This window comes from Hyla sarda, chromosome 1, assembly GCF_029499605.1.
Source record: "Hyla sarda isolate aHylSar1 chromosome 1, aHylSar1.hap1, whole genome shotgun sequence".
Lineage (NCBI taxonomy): Eukaryota > Metazoa > Chordata > Amphibia > Anura > Hylidae > Hyla > Hyla sarda.
This window is the reverse complement of record NC_079189.1, coordinates 328,976,568-329,004,193: the sequence shown is the minus strand read 5'-3', so window position 1 is coordinate 329,004,193 and position 27,626 is coordinate 328,976,568. Positions and strand designations below refer to the sequence as shown.

Below are 27,626 nucleotides of genomic sequence, written 5' to 3'. Positions count from 1 at the left end.
CACAACAGCACACTCATCGGAACAATGCAGAAAGGACCTACAGGTATTTCCTAGTCACGGACGCAGAGTATCGCTCCTAAGAAATGCACCAATTAATTTGACCCTTTCATGTCCGATGTATAGATCAGATCTCTCCGCTTTGAGATAGCGCATATTGTCCCCTAAACAAGCCACACTTTTTTGGAGAAAAGTGCAACAGCCAAAAAGGTGCACAGAGATACATATATATATATATATATATATATATATATATATATATATATATAGGAATATAAAAAGCTGATCGGGATTTTATGGGAGTAGTCTGGCTTGGCATAAAATCGCGATCAGCTTTTTATATTCCTTAACAGGAGCTAAGCTGATACCAGGGAACATTACCTGAAAAGGTGATGTAATGAGCTGCTTTGCATATTCCCCTACCCAGAATGCCCGCGGAGTGCTTAATGGCCTTCTGAAGCTCCGTTACACCAAGAGTGGTGGCCTCGCCCTGAGGTAAATACTCATCCCCTTTATATATATATATATATATATATATATATATATATATACATATATACACGCACTCCCAACAGAAGGTTGCACCTGTTTAAACCATACATTTTTGTACTTACTGCACAAGTGCACCTTATCAACTATCCAGTATCTGCAGTTCACCGTTTTCTACACCTATCACTGTAGACAGGTAACTGCAGACTATTACACCTCTATGATTGCTGACTATTGCACCTTAACCATTAGCACTGACTGTTGCATATTTATTCATTTTGTATTTTCAGCACAGTGCACTTAATCAACCATTGAGCATCCACCGACCTTTCAATATTTATTGCCATAGACAGGTAACTGCAGACTATTGCACTTTAAATGAAACTGCAGACTATTGCAATTTATCCACTAGCGCTGATTATTGCATTTTTTTATTCAGATTTTCAATTATTATGAGGTCAGGAGATTGTGAAGGCCATGGCAAAACCTTCAGTTTACGCCTCTTGATGTAATCCCCCGTGGATTTCGAGGTGTGTTTAGGCTCATTATCCATTTGCAGAAGCCATCCTCTCTTTAACTTCAGCTTTTTCACAGATGGCATCAAGTTAGCATCCAAAATTTACTGAAATTTTATTGAATCCATTTTTCCTTCTACTCGTGAGATGTTCCCTGTGCCACTGGCTGCAATACAACCCCAAAGCATGATTGATCCACCCCCATACTTAACAGTTGGACAGAGGTTCTTTTCATTAAATTCTGTTCCCCTTCTACTCCAAACTTACCTTTGCTCATTTCTCTTGATGTAATCCCCCGTGGATTTCGAGGTGTGTTTAGGCTCATTATCCATTTGCAGAAGCCATCCTCTCTTTAACTTCAGCTTTTTCACAGATGGCATCAAGTTAGCATCCAAAATTTGCTGAAATTTTATTGAATCCATTTTTCCTTCTACTCGTGAGATGTTCCCTGTGCCACTGGCTGCAATACAACCCCAAAGCATGATTGATCCACCCCCATGCTTAACAGTTGGACAGAGGTTCTTTTCATTAAATTCTGTTCCCCTTCTACTCCAAACTTACCTTTGCTCATTCCGGGCAAAAAGTTCAATTATAACCTCATCGGTGGACAGAACTTGTTTCCAAAATGCATCAGGCTTGTCTATATGTTCATTTGCAAAGTTCAAATGCTGATTTTTGTGTGAGGACGTAGAAGAGGTTTTCTTCTGATGACTCTTCCATGAAGACCATATTTGTACAAGTATCTCTTTATAGTGGAATAGTGTACCACAACTCCAGTGTCTGCCAGATCTTTCTGGAGGGATTGTGCAGTCAAACATGGGTTTTGAATTGTTTTTCTCACAATCCTGCGAGCTGTTCTGTCTGATATTTTTCTTGGTCTTCCAGATCTTGCTTTAACTTCCACTGTTCCTGATTACTGCCATTTCTTGATTACATTCCAAACAGAGGATATTGACATCTGAAAACGTTTTGCTATCTTTTTATAACCTTCTCCAGCTTTGTGAATGTCAACTATTTTCAGTTTAGTTCAGATTTCTAGACAACTGCTTAGAAGAACCCATGGTGCTGATTGTTGGGGCAAGGTCAGATGAATCTGGGCATTTAAAACCTTTCAGACTGACATCACCTGTTCTTCCCAGATGATGATTGAGAACAATCCATGACACTGGCAGGTCTCAGCTTTGCAAAGGGGTCAGTGCATGCTATAAATTCTGCAGGGTGCCCAAAGTTTTGCAGATGCCATTTTTTTCCTGTTATTTTGAAAGTGTAAATGATGGAAATAAAATCTAACTTTTGTTGACATATTATAAGAATGTCTAATCTGTAATTTGATGCCTTTTGGAGATTTTTCCATCTTTCCTTGGCTTCTTTATGCACATTAATAACATTTTTACCCGGGGTGCCCAAACTTTTTATCCCCACTGTAATGTCATATATCATTATGTTCGTGTGCAGGATACTTTCCTGGCCAGAAAGTACTCCTGATACTAAACTAATACACGTAGTCAATACAAGGTAACAGTAATATTATAATGTTATCTGTATCAGTTATCTAGCATAAAAATGTCCAGAATAAACTAAATATAGAGTTCTGGGGAGATGTGTTTTAAATGCCAAGGGACCCAGTAGCCAAGGCATTGGGCAGAGAGCCTCAAGCAACCCAATCTGAAAATGTCTAAGTTCAAAGTTCTAAGTCTAGTCATGTATACAATGTCTAGTATATAGTCAATTGTCATGCATAGTCCAAATTTCATGTTCTGTATAGTTAATTATTATGCGTAGTCAAGTCATTAAATGCATAGCCATAGTCATCACTAATCCTAATTTATACAGAGACTCTAATATTATCCGTTATTTCACTCAAGGAAGTTTACCAGCCTGCAATGGACGTTTGTGCAATAATGCCTAAGGACTGCATCCTGCCCCGCGGCCACTTCATCCCTCAACTCTGACAGAACCTACGTCGAGGACGAGTAGGGGGGTTTGTAATATCTCAGAACAGGACATGGTCCTGTACTATCGAATATTCATAATGAAAATTTTTATCACAAATATTTAGAATATAGTGCTATATATTTGTAATGACGAATATTAGTTTTTCCCATGCAAATTTTTTTATTTTTTTTCACATGCAAATTTTTATGCAAATTTTCCAATGCGAGTTTTCGCATGGAAAAAAAGTGAATGAACATAGCAAATATGCGAATTTCACGAACATAGGACGAATAATCGTCAATATATTTGCGAAATATCACAAATTCGAATATGGCCCCTGCTGCTCATCACTACTACCCTTAGGCCCTGTCAGGTTGAGACCCTCAGTGACCTGGGGTCTCTCCTGCAGGGTCTCCCCTGCTGTTTCTGTAATGTTCTTTATCCTACCTTTTGTGTAGCCAGTGTCTTAATGTATAGATAGCCTACAGGACCTGTGAGAGGTCTCAAGGACCTGTGGAGTGTCACAAAGGTCGCAGCCCAGCTGTTCCACGATCTTGCCGACTGTTTGCAGCGGTTGTCATTGGATGAAGCGGGGGCCTGCAATCTTCCCCCACTGCCCAATGACGACGACTGGCAGGATACCCCTCCGGGGGACACCGCAGGGACACCTGGAACTCCATCACCGTTGAGATTGTCCCCTCACAACCGCACCTGGGGTTCGTGGGCTGAGATCCCGATGGAGGAATCCTCAGTAGCACCCTGGCCTACTCCTGTCCAGGAGGTTTGGCCTCGACCACAGATACCAACTGAAGTACCTGGGCCTACTCTCGACAAGGAGCTTTGGTCTGCCCCCCAGGTACCAACAAATGTGCTGCGGCCCATGCCTGATGAGGAGGTGGGGCCGAATCAACCAGCACCAACTGTTAACCTCAATCCTTCAGTTTCACATTCTACCCTGACCAATGTGGTGTGGGAGAGCCACATTAACTCTTTGCCTGCTCATGATCCTGAGAGGGGTAGAGGCTCTAGGCGAGGAACAAGACGACACCGCCAGAGTTTTATTTGAAGCTGACACTTATTCTGCTTTGAAAGTTTTTTGTTTTGTCTTCACAGACTGTTTTGCAACAAGTTCAAGAAATGTGCCTAGCAGGACTATGCTAAGACTGTTCAAGTTGTAACGTAACCATCAAGCTTTTGTGCCTGGTCTTTAGACCAAGAGACTCCTAGAGGTAGGAGATTCGTAAGTGGGTACCCGGCTAAACTGTGCTAGCCGTGAAAGTTTAGACTCTTAGTGCAGGTGGACTGCTGATCCTTGCACACAAGTTTACATGTATTTACCTCAATCGTAACGTGACATTCTTCGTGAAAGTTGCACTTATCAGGTGAATGCACCTGAACCTTGTTGGAGTGTTTAATAAATATTCATGCTAGGATAACTAAATGTAAATGGTTATTGTACACCTGTACATAAAAATGTAAATAATAGGTGTAGTTGCTAGTAGGTGGCTTCCTCGGCTCCTCTGAGGAATAACAATTTTGTCATCCATCAATAACACCTTCTCAAAGGTCCACTCAAGGGAAACTACCCTTAAGGTATCAAGACTGACCTTACACATAGTACTAAACACATAGTACTTCACCAAAACAATCACTTAAGTGTACTTACCTCACTTAAACTTAGTACACCAAACAAACAAAAATTTATCTCACACTAAAGTAAATGCCTTGGGAATTGTAGCTAATGACATTTTTCCAATTCCTGCCACTGTCATGTACACTAATTCTCTGTTCATATATGTGTGCGAGATGTTCTGCCTGGCCAGTAGATACTCTTGCGAGCTTAAAAATAATGCACGTAATTAAAGGGGACCTAGGTAAGGTTTATCTGTTGTGTTCTAGGGATAGGAGCGTGTAGCCAATAGATCCTAGTAGCCACCCTTATTGGTAGAAAGCCTCAGGCAAGCCAATATACTTCCAGTGACTTAGCATGTAGCTAGTATGGCACAAATTTATGGTGAGATTTCAATTGTCTAGTGAATCTAAAGAAAAATGTATAGTGAGATTTAACTTGTCTAGTGAACTAGAGAAAAAAAAGAAAATGCTAAGTAGGATGTATTTCATGTGAATAATATCATCCTGTTACTAAATTCATGAACTAACCAACCATGTTCGTGAGTTTATCCAAATCAATGTTTGTACATCAAAAATGAAAATGTTAAGTAGTTTTATAGGATGTACCTGTTACGCCGAGCGCTCCGGGTCCCTGCTCCTCCCCGGAGCGCTCGCGGCGTTCTCCTCACTGCAGCGCCCCGGTCAGACCCGCTGACCGGGAGCGCTGCACTAACATTCGTGATGGGAATGCGATTCGCATAGCGGGACGCGCCCGCTCGCGAATCGCATCCCAAGTCACTTACCCGTCCTGGTCCCCAGCTGTCATGTTCTGGCACGCGCGGCTCCGCTCTCTAGGGTGCGCGCGCGCCAGCTCTCTAAGATTTAAGGGGCCAGTGCACCAGTGATTGGTGCCTGGCCCAATCAGTCTGATTAGCTTCCACCTGCTCCCTGTCCATATATCCTCACTTCCCCTTCCCTTCCTGGCCGGATCTTGTTGCCTTGTGCCAGAGAAAGCGTTTAGTGTTGTCCAAAGCCTGTGTTCCAGACCTTCTGCTATTGTTATTGACTACGAACCTTGCCACCTGCCCCCGACCTTCTGCTACGTCTGACCTTGCCTCTGCCTAATTCTTCTGTCCCACGCCTTCTCAGCAGTCAGCGAGGTGGAGCCATTGCCGGTGGATACGACCTGGTTGCTACCGCCGCAGCAAGACCATCCCGCTTTGCGGCGGGCTCTGGTGAAAACCAGTAGCAACCTAGAACCGGTCCACCGACACGGTCCACGCCAATCCCTCGCTGACACAGAGGATCCACATCCAGCTAGCCGAATCCTAACAGTACCCGACCTTCATTTCGTCCCTCTGTCTTAGGGGACTGATGTTGAGGCCGACTTATCTTAAGTAAGGGGGTTTGTGGTGTCCCGATACTGTATTGCATCCAGTACCTAGTGTAGAGGCCCCAAAGTCAGAGTAACTACGTTCAGGTAGGGTTCCTCAGGTGGGACAGCCCCTAGATGCCTCTCCTTAAGTCTAACTGTAATGTTAATAAATGTATATATTAATAATTATATCTATATTTTATAGAAATGTATAGTACTTACCTTGTTCAGCGTTGCAGGACCTTCAGTCATGAGACCATGCTAGTAACCTCTATGGTATGTTGCAGGACCTTAGGAGGTCCTTGGGTCACGTGTTACCCACAAATCTCTGTAATGGTGATTGACATCCGTATGGATCAATTAACGTTAGTCCAGCCCCTGCCCATATAAGGGAACTGCGTCCAATTATCGCTCTCTTGGGTTGCTGCTCTCGTGGATGCCGGACTAACAGGACGGTGTGCTACGCAACTTTCAAAGACACACTAGGCCTCAAAACCTACCGCCTCAGCAGAACCAAAAAACGTGAGTTGTGCTCTAATTTCTGCTAATGCTAGCGTGAGTACTGGACCGCAACTAATTCCCCTAAATCCGGTGGAACAGCGCAATACCTTAAAATACTCTTAATGCTAAAGTCCCAACCATTGTCAATCTCCAAAAGAAGCGGTTGTTATGCTAAGAGACTGTTATGTTAATGAAGTGTACAGAAAATCTTCAGTAAAAGTTAACACTGTTTACAGAAGCTCACCGGTTGTGGACAATCCATTATTATTATCTACCTCAAACCTATTATCATCTACCTCTCTGTCGTTCCTGGGAAGGGCGGCGGTAGGAAAAGCTTTATTGAGGAGCCCTCACCTTGGCATCACGAATAGCAAGGGTTAACAAGCACCCTTTGATTACCGCACAGCTACACTCCCCATACCCTACACCCCCTAGGCTATCACACAAGTATTGTTGGTCCCAGCAAGCTGTGAGGACTTCTGAGTTTCTGGCCACCTCTCTGGGAATCTGGCCTAGCTATGAAGATAATTCCATCTGTCTTGAACTTAGTAAAGCCTGCCTCTATTGAGCCATAACTGGTTGTGGACTCCCCTTTCACTACTAGCCATTGGAATAGCGGGGATACCATTCGTGTGGTTCCGGTACCAAAAACCACTGTGGCATCACGAACACTAGTGGTTAACAACATCTTGCCCCAGAGGTTAATACCATCTGGCCCCACCACCTACACCGCTACAACCCGTGGTCCTGCTATATACTGGTGGTCCACCACACAGATTAACCCACTATAGCTTCACCCATGTCACATACTGTCATTGTAACAATGAAGAACTACTGGAAGGAGTAGAACAGGATGTCAACAAGCAAGATAAACTATGGACCTACCTGACCATTCCATGCCTGAATATACAAAGCTTTAGGGATTAAACCAAAAGAACCTAGATATGTTTTGGTATGCAAGTACAATTCAACCATATAAAACTTTCATTTTTTTTGCTATAATGTTTGGTACATGGAATACTATTTCCATGTACAATTGACTATTTCTTTGTAATTCGGTATAATTATCAAATGCTCCTGCCTACAGTAGTAAACTCATTTCACAGTGAAACTGGGTATACTTTGTGTGACACCATAACTGGCAAAGTGGCAATGTACCTTTATAATTTTTTGCATTTGTAGTTGGCTGATGTCAAGATTTTATAAAAAAAAAAAAAAATAGAACCTGTCACGACAACAGGCGGGTTAAACATTGACCACAGATTTGTTGCTGCTCACCATTAGTTTCAATAAATGAGAACTTTGTGTACATGAACGGGTCTTATGGCATTACTTCTATCTTCTTTATGCTACTGAATTGGGAAAATGCATATACATATTACAGACCTGGATTCTGTACATAGGAGTCAATGAAGTCTAAAAAGTACTGCTATAAGTTAGAAAAACAATGATTGATATTACATTCATTTGTTGGAACAAACAGTAACTTAATATACTAGGCAGCCGGTTGAGCTGGTAGGAACTGGATGGTTGGAATTCTTGAAATGTAGATTATTTTTATGAATGCTACAAACAGAGCATTCTTCACAGAGGTCATTACACTTATTTTGCAAAGTAAAGGCAAAATCACACTGAGCCAAATCAGACATGGGACAATTATTTAGTATTAAAAATGTTTTGAGTCTAGAGGTGCAGATGCATACAAACAATTGCAAACGTAAACTGGAGGTGTCGCCGATAGCAACCAACCAGGCTTATGCTAATAGGCAGAATTTAATTGGCAGCTATGTGCAACTCCTCCATTAGTTTTGCTATATATTCAGTATATCATAAATGTAATTATGGTAAAAAAAACAAGTAGAAACCAAATTCCAGTTTTGGCAAGCAACTCACCTTGCTATGTATTTAAACTCCTCTGTATTTCTTTAATTCAGCACTCGGGAACTCTAAAAAGAAATAAGAATACATTCAATATAATTGATATGTTGAATTGTAAAGATTGCCATCTAGTGGCTAAACACCTGGATGCATGAAGTGGCACAGTCCTTTTTTAAGTATTTTGATTGTTGTTAACATCAGTAACCTTTGCTTTACAAGTGTTCAAAGCATTTTTATTTCCTCATTTACTGTGTGACAATGTGCCCCCCCCCCCCCCCTGATAATGCTTATATGATGTACTTTGAGGACAAATATTTGTATGCTGGCTTTAATCTGGCTTTGTTTTCTAAACAATAATTTATTTATTTTTTTGCATTTGCGGTTGCAACTTGGACTCCATTGCCATGTTGATTTTGACTTAAACGAAATTTTTGCCTGAATTTGGGTTTACAAGCACTCAAGTACAACATCGGGGAGTCAATTTGTAAACAAATGTCATTAAGAATCCTGATAGAATCTTATCTATACATTTATACTTAACCTCTTAAGGACGCAGGGCGTATGGATACGCCCTGCATCCCGAGTCCTTAAGGACGCAGGGCGTATCCATACGCCCGTGGGAATTCCGGCCCCCACCGCTAGCCGGTTGGGGACCGGAGCCGGATGCCTGCTGAAATCGTTCAGCAGGCATCCCGGCATATCGCCCAGGGGGGTCATTATGCCCCCCCATGTCCCGCAGATCGCTGGACAATTCAGTCCAGCGATCTGCGGCGATTCCGGGTCAATCGGGTCTCCAGTGACCCGGTGACCCGGAATTACTGGCTGTTCGGGGCCGTCTCTGACGGCCCCGAACAGCCAGAGCCTGCAGGGGTGAGGTGGCACTGATGCCACCTCACGATCGCCCTGATTCGTCGGCCGGATTATCGGCCGACCAATCAGGGCGCCTGCTGCGGGCGTCACTCCCGCACCCGCTCCGCCCCTCTTCCGGAGGGCGTGAGCGGGTGCGGGAAGACGACCCCGGGTGCTGGGGACCCCGATCCCCGGCGTCCATGTTGGGATCGGGGCCCCAGGAGCGACGGCGGCGGCGAGGGACAGTCCAGCGATGAAGCAACAGCAGGAGGTGAGTTACAGCCTCCTGCTGTTGCTTAGCAACAGCTCCCAGCATGCAAAAAGGGCATGCTGGGAGCTGTAGTTATGCAACAGCAGGAGGCAGACCACCACAACTCCCAGCATTCCCTTATGGGCATGCTGGGACTTATGGTTTTGCAACAGCTGGAGGCACATTATTTCTATGGAAAAGTGTACCTTCAGCTGTTGTATAACTACAACTCCCAGCTTGCACAAACAGCTAAAGTGCATGCTGGGAGTTGTAGTGGTGCATCTGCTGGTTGCATAACTACAACTCCCAGCATGCCCGTTGGCTGTCGGTGACTGCTGAGAGTTGTAGTTTTGCAACAGCTGAAGGCACACTGGTTGTGAAACTTAGAGTTTTTTTTTTACCTAACTCAGTGTTTCACGACCGGTGTGCCTCCAGCAGTTGCAAACTACAACTCCCAGCAGTCACCTTACACCATGCACCGTACATGCTGGGAGTTGTAGTTTTGCAACAGCTGGAGGCACACTGGTTTTGAAACACTGAGTAAGGTCACAAACTCCGTGATACATAACCAGTGTGTCTACAGCTGTTGCAAAACTAAAACTCTCAGCATGTACAGTCTGTCAGCGCATGCTTGGAGTTTTAGTTTTGCAACAGCTGGAGGTCCCCCCCAATGTGAACGTACAGGGTACACTCACATGGGCGGAGGCTTACAGTAGGTATCGGGCTGCAAGTTTGAGCTGCAGCAAATTTTCTGCAACAGCTCAAACTGCCAGCGAGAAACTACTGTGAACCCCCGCCCGTGCAACTGTACCCTAAAAACACTACACTACACTAACACACAATAAAATAAAAAGTAAAAAACACTACATATACACATACCCCTACACAGCCCCCCTCCCCAATAAAAATGAAAAACATCTGGTACGCCATGGTTTCCAAAACGGAGCCTCCAGCTGTTGCAAAACAACAACTCCCAGTATTGTCGGACAGCTGTTGACTGTCCAGGCATGCTGGGAGTTTTGCAACAGCTGGAGGCCCCCTGTTTGGGAATCACTGGCGTAGAATACCCCTATGTCCACCCCTATGCAATCCCTAATTTAGGCCTCAAATGCGCATGGCGCTCTCACTTTGGAGCCCTGTCGTATTTCAAGGCAACAGTTAAGGGTCACATACGGGGTATCGCCATACTCGGGAGAAATTGGGCTTCAAATTTTGGGGGGGTATTTTCTGCTTTTACCCTTTTTAAAAATGTAAAGTTTTTGGGAAAAGAAGCATTTTAGGTAAAAATGTTTTTATTTTTTTTACATATGCAATAGTCGTGAAACGCCTGTGGGGTATTAAGGTTCACTTAACCCCTTGTTACGTTCCCCGAGGGGTCTAGTTTCCAAAATGGTATGCCATGTGGGTATTTTTTGCGGTCCTGGCACCATAGGGGCTTCCTAAATGCGGCATGCCCCCAGAGCAAAATTTGCTTTCAAAAAGCCAAATGTGACTCCTTCTCTTCTGAGACCTGTAGTGCGCCAACAGAGCACTTTTCACCCCCATATGGGGTGTTTTCTGAATCGGAGAAATTAGGCTTCAAATTTTGGGGGGTATTTTGTGCTTTAACCCTTTGTATAAATGTAAATTTTTTGGGAAACCAAGCATTTTAGGTAAATTTTTTTATTTTGTTTTACATATGCAAAAGTCGTGAAACACCTGTAGGGTATTAAGGTTCACTTTACCCCTTGTTACGTTCCCCGAGGGGTCTAGTTTCCAAAATGGTATGCCATGTGTTTTTTTTTTTGCTGTCCTGGCACCATAGGGGCTTCCTAAATGCGGCATGCCCCCAGAGCAAAATTTCCTTCAAAAAAGCCAAATGTGACTCCTTCTCTTCTGAGACCTGTAGTGCGCCAGCAGAGCACTTTTCACCCCCATATGGGGTGTTTTCTGAATCGGGAGAAATTGGGCTTCAAATTTTGGGGTGTATTTTCTGCTATTACCCTTTTTAAAAATGTAAAACTTTAGGGAAACCAAGCATTTTAGGTAAAAAAATTTTTTTTTTTTTTACATATGCAAAAGTCGTGAATCACCTGTGGGGTATTAAGGTTCACATTACCCCTTGTTACGTTCCCCGAGGGGTCTAGTTTCCAAAATGGTATGCCATGTGGGGTTTTTTGCAGTTCTGGCACCATAGGGGCTTCCTAAAGGTGACATGCCCCCCAAAAACCATTTGACGCTCCTTCCCTTCTGAGCCCTCTACTGCGCCCGCCGAACACTTTACATAGACATATGAGGTATGTGCTTACTCGAGAGAAATTGGGTTTCAAATACAAGTAAAAATTTTCTCCTTTTTACCCCTTGCAAAAATTCAAAAATTGGGTCTACAAGAACAAGCGAGTGTAAAAAATGAAGATTGTGTATTTTCTCCTTCACTTTGCTGCTATTCCTGTGAAACCCGTAAAGGGTTAAAACGCTTACTGAATGTCATTTTGAATACTTTCCGGGGTGCAGTTTTTATAATGGGGTCATTTATGGGGTATTTCTAATATGAAGACCCTTCAAATCCACTTCAAACCTGAACTGGTCCCTGAAAAAAAGCGAGTTTCAAAATTTTGTGAAAAATTGGAAAATTGCTGCGGAACTTTGAAGCCCTCTGATGTCTTCCAAAAGTAAAAACTCATCAATTTTATGATGCAAATATAAAGTAGACATATTGTATATGTGAATAAAAAAAAATTATTTTGAATATCCATTTTCCTTACAAGCAGAGAGCTTCAAAGTTAGAAAAATGCAAAATTTTCAAATTTTTCATCAAATTTTGGGATTTTTCACCAAGAAAGGATGCAAGTTACCAAAAAATGTTACCACTACGTTAAAGTAGAATATGTCACAAAAAAACAATCTCGGAATCAGAATGATAACTAAAAGCATTCCAGAGTTATTAATGTTTAAAGTGACAGTGGTCAGATTTGCAAAAAATGGCCGAGTCCTTAAGGTGAAAAAGGGCTCAGTCCTTAAGGGGTTAAAGAGTACCTCTCATGATCTTGTAAAATTTTATAATCAACCCAGTTCACTGCCCCCATCATGATAAACCACCCCCTGCCTTTATTTTTATTATTTGTTAGTTTTCTACCTTGATATTGCTCTGTATTTTCTGCTTACTCTCAGATTTCACAGACTGGGAAGGGGCGTTCCCCAGCATCATACAGGGGAGTAGTTCAGTGTGTGAAATGAGCTATGATTGGCTATGGCTGCACAAACACCCCTCAGCATTTCCTGATTTTGGACTTCTGCCAGGCCAGTAGGAGTCCAAAGTCTGTGCAAGAGATAGGGGGAAAGGTACTCTGTACAAGTAGGGAGACACCTAGTTGCAGCTTTTTTTGACACAAATAAAACATAGAAAACATAATTTAAAAAAAAAAAAAGTACATTAGAAATATTTTTTATTTACCACAAGGAGTGCAATAGCAAAAAGTTGTTTTAATAAGAGTGCCCATTACACTACAGAATTTCCAAGGTGGACATACAGAAATTCCGGACCCCAGAATTCACTCAGAAATGCATTGCCATCTATATAGACCAGGGCTGGACTGGCCATCGGGCACACTGGAAATTTGCCTGGTGGGCTGGGTCACCTTCCTGCCTGCACTGAATACTCAAGAGTCGCTACTTGCAGTCACAGTCGCAGTCACTTTTAGAACTGTGACTGCCGCTTTAAGAGCTGTGGGCCGCACTACATAGTGAAGGAGGAGGCTGGCCCCTTGTCAGTGAGCCTGGAGCTAATGGAGCTGAGGAAGCAGCAGGGCTGAACATTGTGAAAGTTATCTAATCTTTCTTCATGGAGGATGTCTTCTTGTAATCCTGGCCAGGGCTGTGAGGTAAATTCACCATCAGCCCAGGATGTGGATCTCCCTGGCTGGTCCTGTGTTCTTATCTAGAAGGTTTGTTTCAGCTGGTTTAACCCTTAGCATGACAGGGGCAGCCAGAGAGGGGAGAAACTTACAGTATTATTTATATGATAGGAAGTATGTCCATTCTAAACCATATTGTTTACGTCCCCAAACCCTGTATTCCCCTGTACTCCACCAGACCCCTCTGTCCATCCCTGACCCCTCTGTACTCCACCAGACCCCTCTGTCCATCTCTGACCCCTCTGTACTCCACCAGACCCCTCTGTCCATCCCTGACCCCTCTGTACTCCACCAGACCCCTCTGTCCATCCCTGACCCCTGTGTACTCCACCAGACCCCTCTGTCCATCCCTCACCCTTCTGAACTCAACCAGACCCCTCTGTCCATCCCTGACCCCTCTGTACACCACCAGACCCCTCTGTCCTTCCTTGACCCCTCTGTACTCCACCAGACCCCTCTGTCCATCCCTGACTCCTCTGTACTCCACCATACCTCTCCGTTCATCCAATACCCCTCTGTCTGTCTCTGACCCCTCTATATTTCACCAAACCTTTCTGTACTCCACCAGACCCCTTTGTCCATCCCTGATCCCTCTGTACTCCACCAGACCCCTCTGTAGTCCACCGGACCCCTCTGTATGCCACCACGCTCCTCTGTCTATCCCTGACCCCTCTGTTCTCCTGCTGGTGGGGTCACTGTTTACATACATTTCATAACCTATACTATATTGATCCTAAGTTACATCCTGTATTTCGGAGTTGTACTCACTATTCTATTGGTGAGGTCACTGTGCACATACATTACATTACCTGTACCGATCCTGAGCTATTTCCTGTATTATACTCCAGAATTGCACTCACTATTCTGCTGGTGGGGTCACTGTGTATATACATTACATTACTTATCCTATATTGATTCTAAGTTACATCCTGTATTATACTTCAGAGCTGTACTAACCATTCTGCTGGTTGGGTCACTGTGTACATACATTGCATTACTTATCCTGGCTATTGGAAGCTGAATTCGTCTCTCTTGGAAGAAGCGGAGATAAGACAGTCCTTTGAGGATTTTCTTCAGAGCCAGGTACCATTGCTGGGCCTTTGTAGCAGTAAGTCAGAGTGGTGGGAGATCTTCAAAAAAAGGGTTGCGAGATTCTTCCGCCAGCTCTCAGGCCTCAGAAGCCTAAACAGGTACCGTTTGTACCAGGGCCTGAGGAAGAAACTTGAGCACCTTGTCTCGACTGGAAGTAGTCGTGATGATATCTCCAGAGTGAAATCCTTGCTGATGAGGTGTCAGTACGATAGGCACGCATCTTTGGTTTTTGAGAGGGATTATGGGAAGTACCGCTCGCCCGACCCTTACAGAAACTGCAAGATGTCAGTGAATAGTAAGGTAGTCTCAGGACTGATTGATAGTACGGGATCCTTGAAAAGGTCCAGATCAGGGATCTTGGAGGTCGTCAGATCCTTTTACTCGCACCTCTTGGGAAGGAAGGATCTAGATCGGGATAAGGTGTCAGCTTTCTTGGCTGAAACCATCCCTGAACTAGGAGTAGACCCCTCTCTTGACGTTTTGACAGAGATGATCCGGGAAGAGGAAGTCAGGATGGCTATTGATGGGCTTGCCCTCAAGAAGTCACCCGGTCCAGATGGCTTAACATCTGAGTTCTATAAGACCTTTAAGGACACTTTGGTTCCCCTGTTGACCGAGGTATTTAATGAGTGTCTATCCTCGGGCACTCTGCCAAAGTCAATGAGGAGGTCAGCGCTGATCATCCTGTCAAAGGGTAAAGACCCGTTCCACATTGAGAATTGGCGTCCCATAGCGCTTCTCAATGTGGACCGAAAGATTCTGGCAAAAGTGCTGTTTAACCGGCTGGTGGAGTTTGCACCCCGGCTCCTTTCGGGGGCTCAGCATTGCTCTGTTCCGGGCCACAGTACATTTAGTGCTGTGCTCAGTGTCCGAGAGGCTGTGGAGCAGGGTAGGGCTGGCCACTGGAAGGGGTACTTCCTGTCCTTGGATCAGGCAAAAGCGTTTGATCGGGTTAACCATGAGTACCTCTGGTCTGTTCTTCTGAGATATGGCCTGCCGGGGGGGTTTGTTGATTGGCTTAAGACCTTGTACGCAGGGGCAGAGAGTTTCCCGCTTGTGAATGGTTGGATTGGCCGCTCTTTTGAGGTTGGGTCTGGTGTCCGTCAGGGTTGTCCTTTGAGCCCGTTGCTGTACGTGTTTGCAATTGCAATTGCAATTGCAATTGAATCCTTTCCTTAGGAGGATTGATTGTGGACCGTTGGCGGGGGTGAGAATGGACCTGGCGGTGCCGGATTTGGCTCTGAGGGCGGTAGCGTATGCTGATGATGTCACCGTGTTTGTCTCCTCACAAGAGGAAGGCCAATGGGTGATGTCAGAGGTGGACCGCTACTCGGAGGCATCCGGGTCCAAGATCAACCGGGATAAGTGCGAGAGTCTCTGGCTGGGAGGGGGAGATCCAAATTTTGATCTCCCGGACGCCCTTCCAGAGCCCCAGGAATCTGCAAAAGTTCTCGGCATCGAATTTGGCCAAGGGGATTACCCCAAACAAAACTGGGACAGCAGGCTTAAGATCGCCGCTCAGAAGGTGGATCAGTGGAAGGGTTGGTCTTTGACCCTCCGGGAAAGGGTTAACCTGATCAAAACATTCCTGCTCCCTTTACTGATATACCTGGGCAGTGTATGCATGTTGCCAGAACCTCTTTGGACCCGGGTCTACAGTGTGTTCTTCCAAATGTTATGGGGGAACAGACTGAACCTAGTGAAGAGGGAGGTTACTTACCGTACAAGGAGACTAGGGGGGTTGTGTATGGTCAACCCTGTGGTATTCCTAGTGAATACCTTTCTTAAGACCAATATAGCAAACCTCTGGTCAGAGAGGGCTCCTCCGTGGGTATCCTCCTGTAGGGGATGGTTTTGGCCTTTCTTCCAGGAATGGGAGACAGGAAGGCAAGTGAAGGATCTTCGCACACCACACGGGCATCTCCCGGCTTACGCTACCCCGGTTCTGAAGGTTATTCGTCGGTGGTGTCTGGGGATGGGAGAGATTAGGACTCTGTCGAGGAAATTCCTTGACAAGAGGGTCCTGTCTTCTCATTTCCAGAGGCCATTGGCGCTCAAGGACTGCCCAAGTCGGGATCTGGAGGTGGGTTTAGAGCTTTTGAATTCTATCAGGATCCCCTTGAAGTTTTGGGACTTGACTTGGCGCTGCTTCCATGGGAAATTGTGTGTGAGGGACAATCTGAAGTGCAGGAGCTCTGATGACCGGGGATGTCCCCGCGAAGAGTGTGGAGGCATGCTGGAAAGCATGGAGCATTTTCTGCTTCATTGTCCCTTTAACACAGAGGTTTACACCAGGGTGGGCGCTTCCATTGGTTGGCCTCGGCTGGCCAGTCTCTCCTATGCGGAATGGGCCTATGGGGCATTCAGAAACCTTGGAGGCTGGGACCGGTGCACTTTATTCCTAGTCAGCTCAGTGGTTAGGTACTACACGTGGAACGCACGGTGTTTAGTGTCGACGCAGCGTAAAATCCTCCCTGTGGATGTGGTGGTTAGGAACATTCTCGGTGACCTGGTGAAGGTGCGTTCTCTGGAGTACGAGAGGCTGGGTGCTGGCAGGGCCTCTCGTCTATGGAGGGGCTCTGCCTTTAAAGTGCCTTAGCCTGTTGTCTCCCCCTGGTGGTGGGCTGATGCTGGCACATTAGTCTTTTTGTTTTGAGCAGTTGGTTTATGGTAATATAGGGCTTGCAGGCGCTGAACTTGAGCTTTAGGGGTTTGTTGTTTGGCTTATAGTGTTATATGTATTTGTTATTGTATTTATTGTTGTAGTCTATTTGTATACTTATATATTGTTAGTCTGTGTATATTTTATATAATGTATATATTGTATATATTGTGTGATGCCACCTGGGGATTGGGTTTAGTTTAGGTTGGGTGGTGGGTTAAAAAGGGGGGAGGGGGTTTGTATGGGACTTTTATATATATACAGAAAATCCTGGACTGGTTCATGGACGTCTGGTAACATGTACTGGGGGCATGGGATGCGGGACCAGCTCAGGGCCAAAAAAAAAAAAAAAAAAAATAGAAAAATAAAAAAAGTGGTGTTATTTTGTTTGTGTTGGTTTTTATTATTTTGTATATATTATTATTGTTGTTGTTGTTATTCTTTTGGTATATTACTGGTACTGGGTTTTTGGTATTGCAACTGGGCCAGGAAAATCACATTTAGTATTAGTGTATATTAGTGTATATAGTTTATTAGTATGGTATGGGTATTATGGGTATTATAGGAATATGTCTTTTGTAAATATTGTATATATTTGTTTGTGTGCAGGAATGAGTGTGGGGTGGACCGGTGTTGTATTTTATGCTATGGTGTTGGTTTTATGATCATTATATTGATATGTTCTGTCGGATATGATATGTTTATGTTTTGTAATTTTTTTTTTATTGTTATGTTTGAAATTTTAATAAAAGATCTACAGGATATCACTCCGGATCAGTACAGGATAAGTAATGCAATGTATGTACACAGTGACCCAACCAGCAGAATGGTTAGTACAGCTCTGAAGCTGTACATACATTACATTACTTATCCTGTACTGATCCTGAGTTATATCCTTTATTATACCCCAGAGCTGTACTCACTATTCTGCTGGTGGATCACCACATTCAGCGCTACCTATCCGGAACACAGCTCTTCTCCCCCGATGGCCCACTGATGCTGTTCTTGGTCAACCCACGCTTCCCCCCGAGACTCACTAGATCGTCCTTCCTTGGGATCTCTAAACCCCCTGCTTTACCGATACAGTGATTTCTAGATGGTACACTCCTCCATCCTTATGACAACTTAGTCCCAGAACACCTTTGCAATCCAGGGAGACACATGCACTACCTACAGCTAGCACACTTTGTCAGGACAGAACAAACACACCTGAGATTGGACAGGCCACTGCTCCCCTTTGAGAAACTGTGCATCTCCTCCTCCCCGACTCCCAAGGCAGTGTCCTTAATTTATGGTCTACTCATGGAAGAGGCAGCTCAACATCCCCCGACATACCGTATGTTGCAGCTTGGGAGGCAAAATTTCAGACCTCCTTCGCCCCATCTGACTGGTCTACGGCTTTCACTCTGTGCCATAAGCTCTTGATATCCTGCAGAACACAGGAAACCAACTTCAAACTCCTCTCACGATGGTACAGGGTCCCCCTGGTACTCCACAGAATGTTTCCCTCTGTGTCTGATTTATGCTGGCATTGTGGAGAGGAGAGAGGCACGATGTCCCACATTTGGTGGTCTTGTTCATTGCTTTCCGCCTTCTGGACAGAGGTAATATCCCGCATTGAGACTATCACGGGGGTAGCATACCAGAATGACCCCATAGTGTTGCTCCTGACTATCCTACTACTATCCCGTAAGACTCCCTCTAGATTCCTGGCTCACTTTCTCCTGATGGCGGCTCGGACTGTAATTCCCAGGTGCTGGAAATCTACATGGCCCCCGACAATGATTAACTGGTGTACGGAGATACTTTTTCTCTGTCTTATGGAAGAATTGATGGCAGACTCTTTGGGTGGCACTGAGAGGTTTGGGGCGATCTGGAGGCCTTGGTTGACCTTCCTAGAAACCCCTCGCTATAGGGCACAGTGAGATCCTCACATTCCCTCCCCCCCCCCCTCCACTCCTGGACCTCAGTCACGCTCCCGGACGGGAGATGACAGAAGGCAACAGCAGATGTGGTGATCATGGCAACTGGGGGCACACAGGTCAGTGGTTCTTCTACTCTTCCTTTCCTTCCTTCTCCGCCCCTCCTTCTTTTCTCCCCCCCTCACCTCCCCTCTTAATACTACTACTGATCCTCTCACACCCGCGTTTGCTGCGCTAGACATTTTATTTCCCTCTTATCTAGAGTATCATATTAGCTGGAGCTCACAGAGCTATACTCCCCATGCTCTAACCTGCTAACTGTGGACACTCGCTCCATACGAGTAAAGTTATAGGCAGCAGTTCTGCCGATATTGAATGCAGTATTGTAATGTTGGACAAATGACTCTCGATGTCTTTACTGTTTGAACTGTTTACGGTTAATAAAATCTTGTTTGAATGAATGTTTTTTAAATATTGTTTGCATCTACTTTCCCATACACTTACATTAAGCACATTAACCCCTTAAGGACTGGGGTTTTTTCCGTTTTTTCATTTTCGTTTTTTGCTCCTTGCCTTTAAAAAATCATAACTCTTCCAATTTTGCACCTAAAAATCCATATGATTGCTTATTTTTTGCAGCACCAATTCTACTTTGTAATGACGACAGTCATTTTGCCCAAAAATCTACGGTGAAACGGAAAAAAAAATCATTGTGCAACAAAATTGAAAAAAAAAAACGCAGTTTGGTAACTTTTGGGGGCTTCTGTTTCTACGTAGTAAATTTTTCGGTAAAAATGACACCTTATCTTTATTCTGTAGGTCCATACGATTAAAATGATACCCTACTTATATAGGTTTGATTTTGTCGTACTTCTGGAAAAATCATAACTACATGCAGGAAAATTAATACGTTTAAAATTGTCATCTTCTGACCCCTATAACTTTTTTTTATTTTTCTGTGTATGGGGCCGTATGAGGGCTAATTTTTTGAGCCGTGATCTGAAGTTTTTAACGGCACCATTCTTGCATTGATAGGACTTATTGATCGCTTTTTATTCATTTTTAAATGATATAAAAAGTGACCACAAATGCACTATTTTGGACTTTTGAATTTTTTTGTGCGTACGCCATTGACCGAGCGGTTTAATTAATGATATATTTTTATAATTCAGATATTTCCGCACACGGTGATACCATATATGTTTATTTTTATTTACACTGTGCTTTTTTTTTTTATGGAAAAAGGAGGGTGATTCAAACTTTTAATAGGGGAGGGGTTAAATAATCTTTATTCACTTTTTTTTTGCAGTGTTATAGCTTCCATAGGGACCTATAACACTGCACACACTGATCATTGTTATCCCATAGGGACCTATAACACTGCACACACTGATCATTGTTATCCCATAGGGACCTATAACACTGCACACACTGATCTTTATCATTGATCACTGGTTTCTCATAGGAAACCAGTGATCGATGATTCTGCCGCATGACTGCTCATGCCTGGATCTCAGGCCCTGAGCAGTCATTCGGCGATCGGACAGCGAGGAGGCAGGTAGGGGCCCTCCCGCTGTCCTGTAAGCTGTTTGGGATGCCACGATTTTACCGCAGCGATCACGAACAGCCCACTGAGTTAACCGGCAGCTTTTACTCTCACTTTTAGCCGCTCGATCGGTGCTGCGCGCTATTAGCGGCGGGTCCCGGTTTCACTATGACGCTGGGCCCGCCGTGATATGATGCGGGGTTACCGTGTAACCCCGCGTTATATCACGGGAGCAGGACCAAGGATGTACCTGTACGTCCTTGGTCCTTAAGGGGTTAATATTAAAAATACAAACACAATTTTTCCACGATTTTGCAGATGCACATTTTTTTTTTAAATGAAACATGCCTGAAATACACTGTGTGACCATAGCACCAACTGTGATTAACATTTGGTCCCTCGCATTTGTGGCTCCTCCTCCACATAGCCATACCAACCCATGACTAAAATGGGCTGCTAATTCTAAAATGCCTGGGCCTAATTTTGGTCCCAGTCCGACTCTGATATAGATGGCACATTTTCAAACGATCCTAGTGCTGGCTTGTTTTGCTGATCAGTGTAGAGTGGTGTTGGTGATATTGGTCTGTGTATAGTCATTTTTATTCAGTATTGGCATTATCCAGTCAATACGCGGGGGTAATGTGTAGTAATGTGGAGGTCCTGGTGTGTACATGTTTTATTATTATTATTATTTTTTCTTTTTTTTAACTAACTCCTTGAGAAAATCCTTTTTGTGCCCCTGGTGAGCAACGATGCATGCACTATAGTCAAGGGCCAGGTTGGGAGCAGTGGGTTCTTTATAGGGGGTTTAATAGATGAAATAATGAGCTTATTACTCATCAGTGGTTTTATTTCCAACAAAATTCGGCCTGCCCTGCTGGTTAGAACATAAGAGAAGAGTTATTAGTGCTCTAGATATGTCATCCTGATATCTTTACTGACATCGCCATGTCAGGATGACTCAGCAATTTTCACTTTCCCAGTCATTACTAAAGAGTTAAGAGCAGTTTTACACAAGTGTAGTTTTCATCCATGTTACATCAGTTTTCATGGAGATTATATTAATCTATGAGGATATTCACATGTGTATATAAAATACAAGTATATTTTACACAACCATAAGAGCAGAGCGAATGGGCGCTTGGTGGAGGTATTCAAACGCCAAAGTGATATGAAAATGATTTATAAAAATGACGATTGTATACAGCGCCGCTCTCTAGTAATTTTTTCTGAAAGTGTCTAAAACATTGGAAGTACACTTTAATCACGGGACTCCACTTTATCTGTGGCACAAAGAGTTAAAGTCCTTTCCTGTTTCACCTATCATCTCACATTTTTCTGACAGAAAAGGAGGGGGAGGGGAGACAAGGCTATATAGGTTTGCTCTTGTGCACACACAAGCTGTTTCACACTAGTGGATATACACTGTAGTTTTCCTGGATACAGAAAACTTTCTAATCAGGTAAATCACCTCTTTTGTGATTTTAGATCAGCAATCAGTTATCAGCAGTATTTATTGTGCACATATTTATTGTAGTCACATGATGGAGATCTATCTGGTTATCATCACACTATGCAGAAAGTTTGTTTTCTGCCAATGAAGGCTACTAATACCCTTCTAGGGAGGTCTGTGTCTCAATCTTGGGGAGGTATGTGAGTGCATATGTAGGTTTTCTTGATTTCATTAGTTGCATTTATAGCATAGGTGACTGCTCACCATTAGGCAGGGTTCACATGAGTATTTTAGCCAAAACTAGGAGTAGGTCCACAAAAAAACTGAAAAATCATTACATTATATTTTTGCTAATATAGCTAGTTTTGGTTATAAATACTGACCCAGATTTAGCAATCTGCTTGAAACCCAAACTGTCTGGGTTTTCCCCCCAGCAACAAGTTCAGGATAATATCTTAAAGGGGTACTCCTGTGAAAACCTTTTTTCTTTTAAATCAACTGGTGGCAGAAAGTTAAAAATATTTATAAATTAAAGAGAAAATATATAACCAATCCTTCTAGGATTTTACCCCGAAGGGTACACAATGAATAGAAAATAAAGAGAAATTTCAATTGATATAAATTTTATTAAACATGTATAAAACAATCAATAAAATTGTATAAAATTATTCTAATGCTGGCACAGATATATAAAGGTGAACAATCTACTGGGCCCTAGTGGTATTGGTCACCAAAGTAGAAAGGCTTGATTCTAACAATCATATATACTGGAAAAAATTGGTAAAAAAAATATTAAAAATTATAGAAAAATATAGAAAAATATATACCAGTCTGAAAAAGGTATTGAGTCCTTCTCTGGTGCAGCTGATAAGATATCTTAGTGATGAATAGATGGACCAGTAGTGTATCCACTATACAGTTGATTTTATCAGTCTATTGACTCGTACAGGCTTACTGGTCTGTGTTAGATACTGCTGTCAGTGTATCTCACCCGCTCCTGGCGCTTGATGTTGTCTCCGTCCATCATACGCCGGCTGCGCTGGCACAGGGCTGTCACTTGTGCAGAGTTTGAATTATGCAGGGGTACGTTTGGCACAACGTCCCCAGTGGCCTCCGTGTTGCTCCTGTGATGGTATTGCAGGGCGGTCGCAGCGCTGGCGTCCCTCGTGGTGGATAATGATGGAGAATGGTGTTTTCTCAGGGCGGGTGGAAAATGTATGCTTCCCGGCAGATTCAGGTTAGTGAGAAATCGCGGTAAGAGTCCAGATCGGACTACAGCTGCAGTGATTGATGTTTCCAATATGTAGCAAGTCTCTGTGCCAGGTTCACACCATCGATGTGTAACAAGGTGCGGTAATTTAACCTAGACGCGTTTCAGGGTTCTTTTGCTAAATAGCATGACCCTTTCTTCAGTAGGAAAAATACAGAATAACTGATATTCTGTTGGACCACTTTTCCTTAGCAAACTGCTCCAGGTCTCTTATTGGAAGGGCGCCTTTTCTCAACAGCAATTTTAAGATCTCTCTACAGATGTTTAATGGGATTTAGATCTGGACTCATTGCTGGCCACTTCAAAACTCTCCTGCTTTCTTGCCATCCATTTCTGGGTGTTTTTTGACAAATGTTTGGGGTCATTGTCCTGCTGGAAGACCCAATATCATTGACGCAAACCCAGCTTTCTGACACTGGGCTGTACAGTGCGACCCAAAATCCATTGGTAATCTTCATATTCATGATACCTTGCACACATTCAAGACACCCAGTGCCAGAGGCAGCAAAACAAGCGCAAAACATCATTGAACCTCCACCATATTTCACTGTAGGTACGGTGTTCTTTTCTTTGTAGGCCTCATTCCATTTTCTGTAAATAGTAGAATGATGTGCTTTACCAAAAAGCTCTATCTTGGTCTCATCTGTCCACAAGACATTCTCCCAGAAGGATTTTGGCTTACTCAAGTTCATTTTGGCAAAATGTAGTCTTGCTTTTTTATGTCTCTGTGTAGGAAGTTGGGTCCTCCTGGGTCTACTTCCATAGCGTTTCATTTCATTTAAATGTCGAATAGCAAACCTTTAGCAAATAGCAAACCTATCCTGCTCTGGACAGTTCCTGACAGAGGTGTCGAAAGAGAGCACTGTGGTTGTGACAGAAAAGAAATCCCAAAAGAAAAGAATTTCCTCTCTAGAATACAGCCGCTAATATGTACGGAAAGGATTAAGAATTTTGAATAGAAGCAATTTACAAACCTGTTTATCATTCTAGCACCAGTTGATTTAAAAAAAAAAAAAAAAAAAAAAAAAGTTTTCCAACGGAGTACCCCTTTAAAGCCACGGAAAAAAAAAGCACAGCAGCAGTCTGAGACCCAGGGCTATGAGCCTGAGACTGGGGCTCCAGCCCTGTTAGAACCCCCCCCCCCCCCCCCCTGAGCAATGCCCCTGCCTTAACCTACCTGCAAGGATAGGGGTTTTCTCTGAAGTACCATGTAAGTCTTTGGGACTTACAGTACATTTCCTAATCTTTTTACCCTTGGGCTTCCAACTAGAGGACTGCATTGGGATTGAAATCCCGCAGGACCCATTAAAAAAACTTGTGGGTGGCATTAAGTATGTTGTGGGGGAAAGGGGACGGTCACACACTCATGCAGTGACTGGTTGGTGCTAGTGCTGCACCCGTGTGCTGCTCAGGTCCCTCCTAAAGGTTATGAGGACTTATGACTTCAGTCTACTAGAATACCAGGTACACTACACAGCTACCTTAGATATGCATCAAACACTGCTTGTCTGTACTATATATAGTGCCCTGTGCAAAGATAATGCCATATGTATAGTATTTACTCCTGTAGAATCCTTGACGATGTCTCCATATACTGTCTGCCTCAAGTCCATAGTGCTCAACAGTCCCCTATGAACACATGAGGGCATGTATTGTACTGCATTAATTTATAGTACCTGGGAGTGCAGATATGACGTTCAGGAGCATAGAAAAGCTAGGTGAGAATGTTTTAACTAGTTTTCCAGGCTCTTGAATGGGATATTTTACTAGCCCAGGATGTATGCTGGAGCAAGGGGAGTGGAACAAACACATAGCGAAAAGAAAACACACATCAGAATAGAATGGTCAGAAATTAACTGGAAGTAGGATTAAAAGAAAACAGACCTGTGCAGGGCTCTACTGCAGAAATTGCCCAAGACTTTTAAACACTCTGCCAACTCAACAGGCCGGTGCAGAGAATAGTGCGGGGTCGGCTGTCAGGATGAGAGCCTCATTGTTGCTTTTCCTCCCCCACATGTTTTAGGTAGGAAGACTGTGTGATGCTGGGTCCTCAGCTAGAATAGTATATATAGTGCCAAGGACAGTATCAGATGCCCTCCTGTGGGCACAGTGAAGTCTCCTAAAGCTTACTTTTGCAACAGGTTTATTGATATTTGCAGATCGGATGAGATCCCTTCCTTGGCACAAAATACAATCTGATGCACAATGCTGCATTATTACTTTGTACAGAGAGCCTTACATGTCTAATGCCATTATGTTTTGTTATTTAACCATGTCTTTTATACAATCCCAGGTGTGCTGTATTGGCATGTAAGATCCGTATCTGCATCTTGCATATAATCTCATACAGCTCTGAAAACCACAGTTAGAATTCTATTTCTTTTATATTTTGCCCCCACCCAATCTTCATCCCCAAAAAACAAAACCCAGGCTTTCTCATTAAATATGTCACCCTAGCCCTTGTCCAAAACCTCTAACATGGCATATGGACATCACAAAAGGTAGCTCCTAACCCCCAAAATCTGTGAAATAAATTTGTAGCACTTGTGGCAATATGTCTCAGATCACTGTCAACACTCTACTTAAGTGTACATTCACACATAGAGGGTCCACTGCAAATTTTATGCGGTGGTCAATCATTTACTTTACATCAAAGGGGTACTCCGGTGGAAAACTTTTTTTTTTTTTTTAATCAACTGGTGCCAGAAAGTTAACAGATTTGTAAATTACTTCTATAAAAAAAAATCTTAATCCTTCCAGTACTTATTAGCTGCTGAATACTACAGAGGAAATGTGCTCTCTGCTGACATCTCTGTCCATTTTAAGAACTGTCCAGAGTAGGAGAAAATCCCCATAGCAAACATATGCTGCTTGGAAAGTTCCTAAAATGGACAGAAATGTCAGCAGAGAGCACTGTGGTCATGATGTTAGCAGAGAGCTCTGTGTTCCAAAAAGAAAATAATTTCCTCTGTAGTATTCAGCAGCTAATAAGTACTGGAAGGATAAAGATTTTTTAAAGAAGTAATTTACAAATCTGTTTATCTTTCTGGCATCAGTTGATTTAAAAAAAAAAGTACCCCTTTAAAATCTGTGGAAGATCCTATTTATGTGAATGCGCTCTTTGGGGTATATACACCAATCTAACTGCCTTAACCTGTGAGTGACTATACATTTATGTATAACAGGCCTGACATTAACAATTTATTTCCTTATTCATGTACGTTCAGAAAGTCAAAAAGTGAGACAAAGTAGAATTCTCTTTAACTTTAAGACACTAGTTATATATTTTTTTATGTCTGTAATGTCTAGAATGGTTGTATCGAAATCATGGACAATGGTGAGGCACTTTGAAGGCGTTCCTAAACTGGAGGACTTCAAACTTGTTGAGAAGGAGTTGCAACCACTTAAAGATGGAGGTAAGGTTCACTTTTGAAATGGCACTGTATGTGCATTAACAATTTCACAAACTACCGTATATACTCGATTTTTCGTGCTGAAAACACCCCCCTCGGCTTATACTCGAGTGAACTCCCCCACCCGCAGTGGTCTTCAACCTGCGGACTTCCAGAGGTTTCAAAACTACAACTCCCAGCAAGCCCGGGCAGCCATCGGCTGTCCGGGCTTGCTGGGAGTTGTAGTTTTGAAACCTCCGGAGGTCCGCAGGTTGAAGACCACTGCGGCCTTCAACATCATCCAGCCCCCTCTCACCCCCTTTAGTTCTATACAGTACTCACCTCCGCTCGGCGCTGGTCCGGTCCTGCAGGACTGTCCGGTGAGGAGGTGGTCCGGTGGGATAGTGGTTCCGGGCTGCTATCTTCACCGGGGAGGCCTCTTCTAAGCGCTTCGGGCCCGGCCTCAGAATAGCCATGTTGCCTTGACAACGACGCAGAGGTGCGTTCATTGCCAACGTACTTCTGCGTCGTTGTCAAGGCAACGCCTCTATTCCAGGCTGGAAGCGCGGAGAAGAGGCGCCCCCGGTGAAGATAGCAGCCCGGAATCCACTATCCCACCGGACGACCTCCCCACCGGACAGCCCTGCAGCACCGGACCAGCGCCGAGCGGAGGTGAGTACTCAGAACTAAAGGGGGTGAGAGGGGGCTGGATGATGTTGAAGGCCGCAGTGGTCTTCAACCTGCGGAGCTCCGGAGGTTTCAAAACTACAACTCCCAGCAAGCCCGGACAGCCGATGGCTGCCCGGGCTTGCTGGGAGTTGTAGTTTTGAAACCTCTGGAGGTCCGCAGGTTGAAGACCACTGAGGGCGGATGATGAGAAGAGGATGATGAAGGGGGGGTGTGGGGATGATGAAGGGGGGTGGGGATGATGACAAGGGGATGATGAAGGGGGGGTGTGGGATGATTACAAGGAGATGATGAAGGGGGGATGTGTGG

General features: G+C 43.8%; 1 protein-coding gene across 2 annotated transcripts in view; it reads left to right on the top strand.

Moving 5' to 3' along the window:
- The first annotated feature begins 13,187 nt into the window (after positions 1–13,187).
- The window catches only part of LOC130306861 (prostaglandin reductase 1-like), a 33,727-nt gene continuing 19,288 nt past the window's right edge, over positions 13,188–27,626 (top strand). The window contains exons 1-2 of one of the 2 annotated variants that reach the window (XM_056552144.1): positions 13,188–13,260; positions 26,548–26,654. In XM_056552144.1, the coding sequence (XP_056408119.1) occupies positions 26,549–26,654 (106 nt within the window). In that variant the 5' untranslated portion in view covers positions 13,188–13,260; position 26,548. Of the gene's footprint in view, positions 13,261–21,941; positions 21,978–26,547; positions 26,655–27,626 lie in introns of those variants that run through there. The other variant, XM_056552141.1, reaches the window with a different exon arrangement.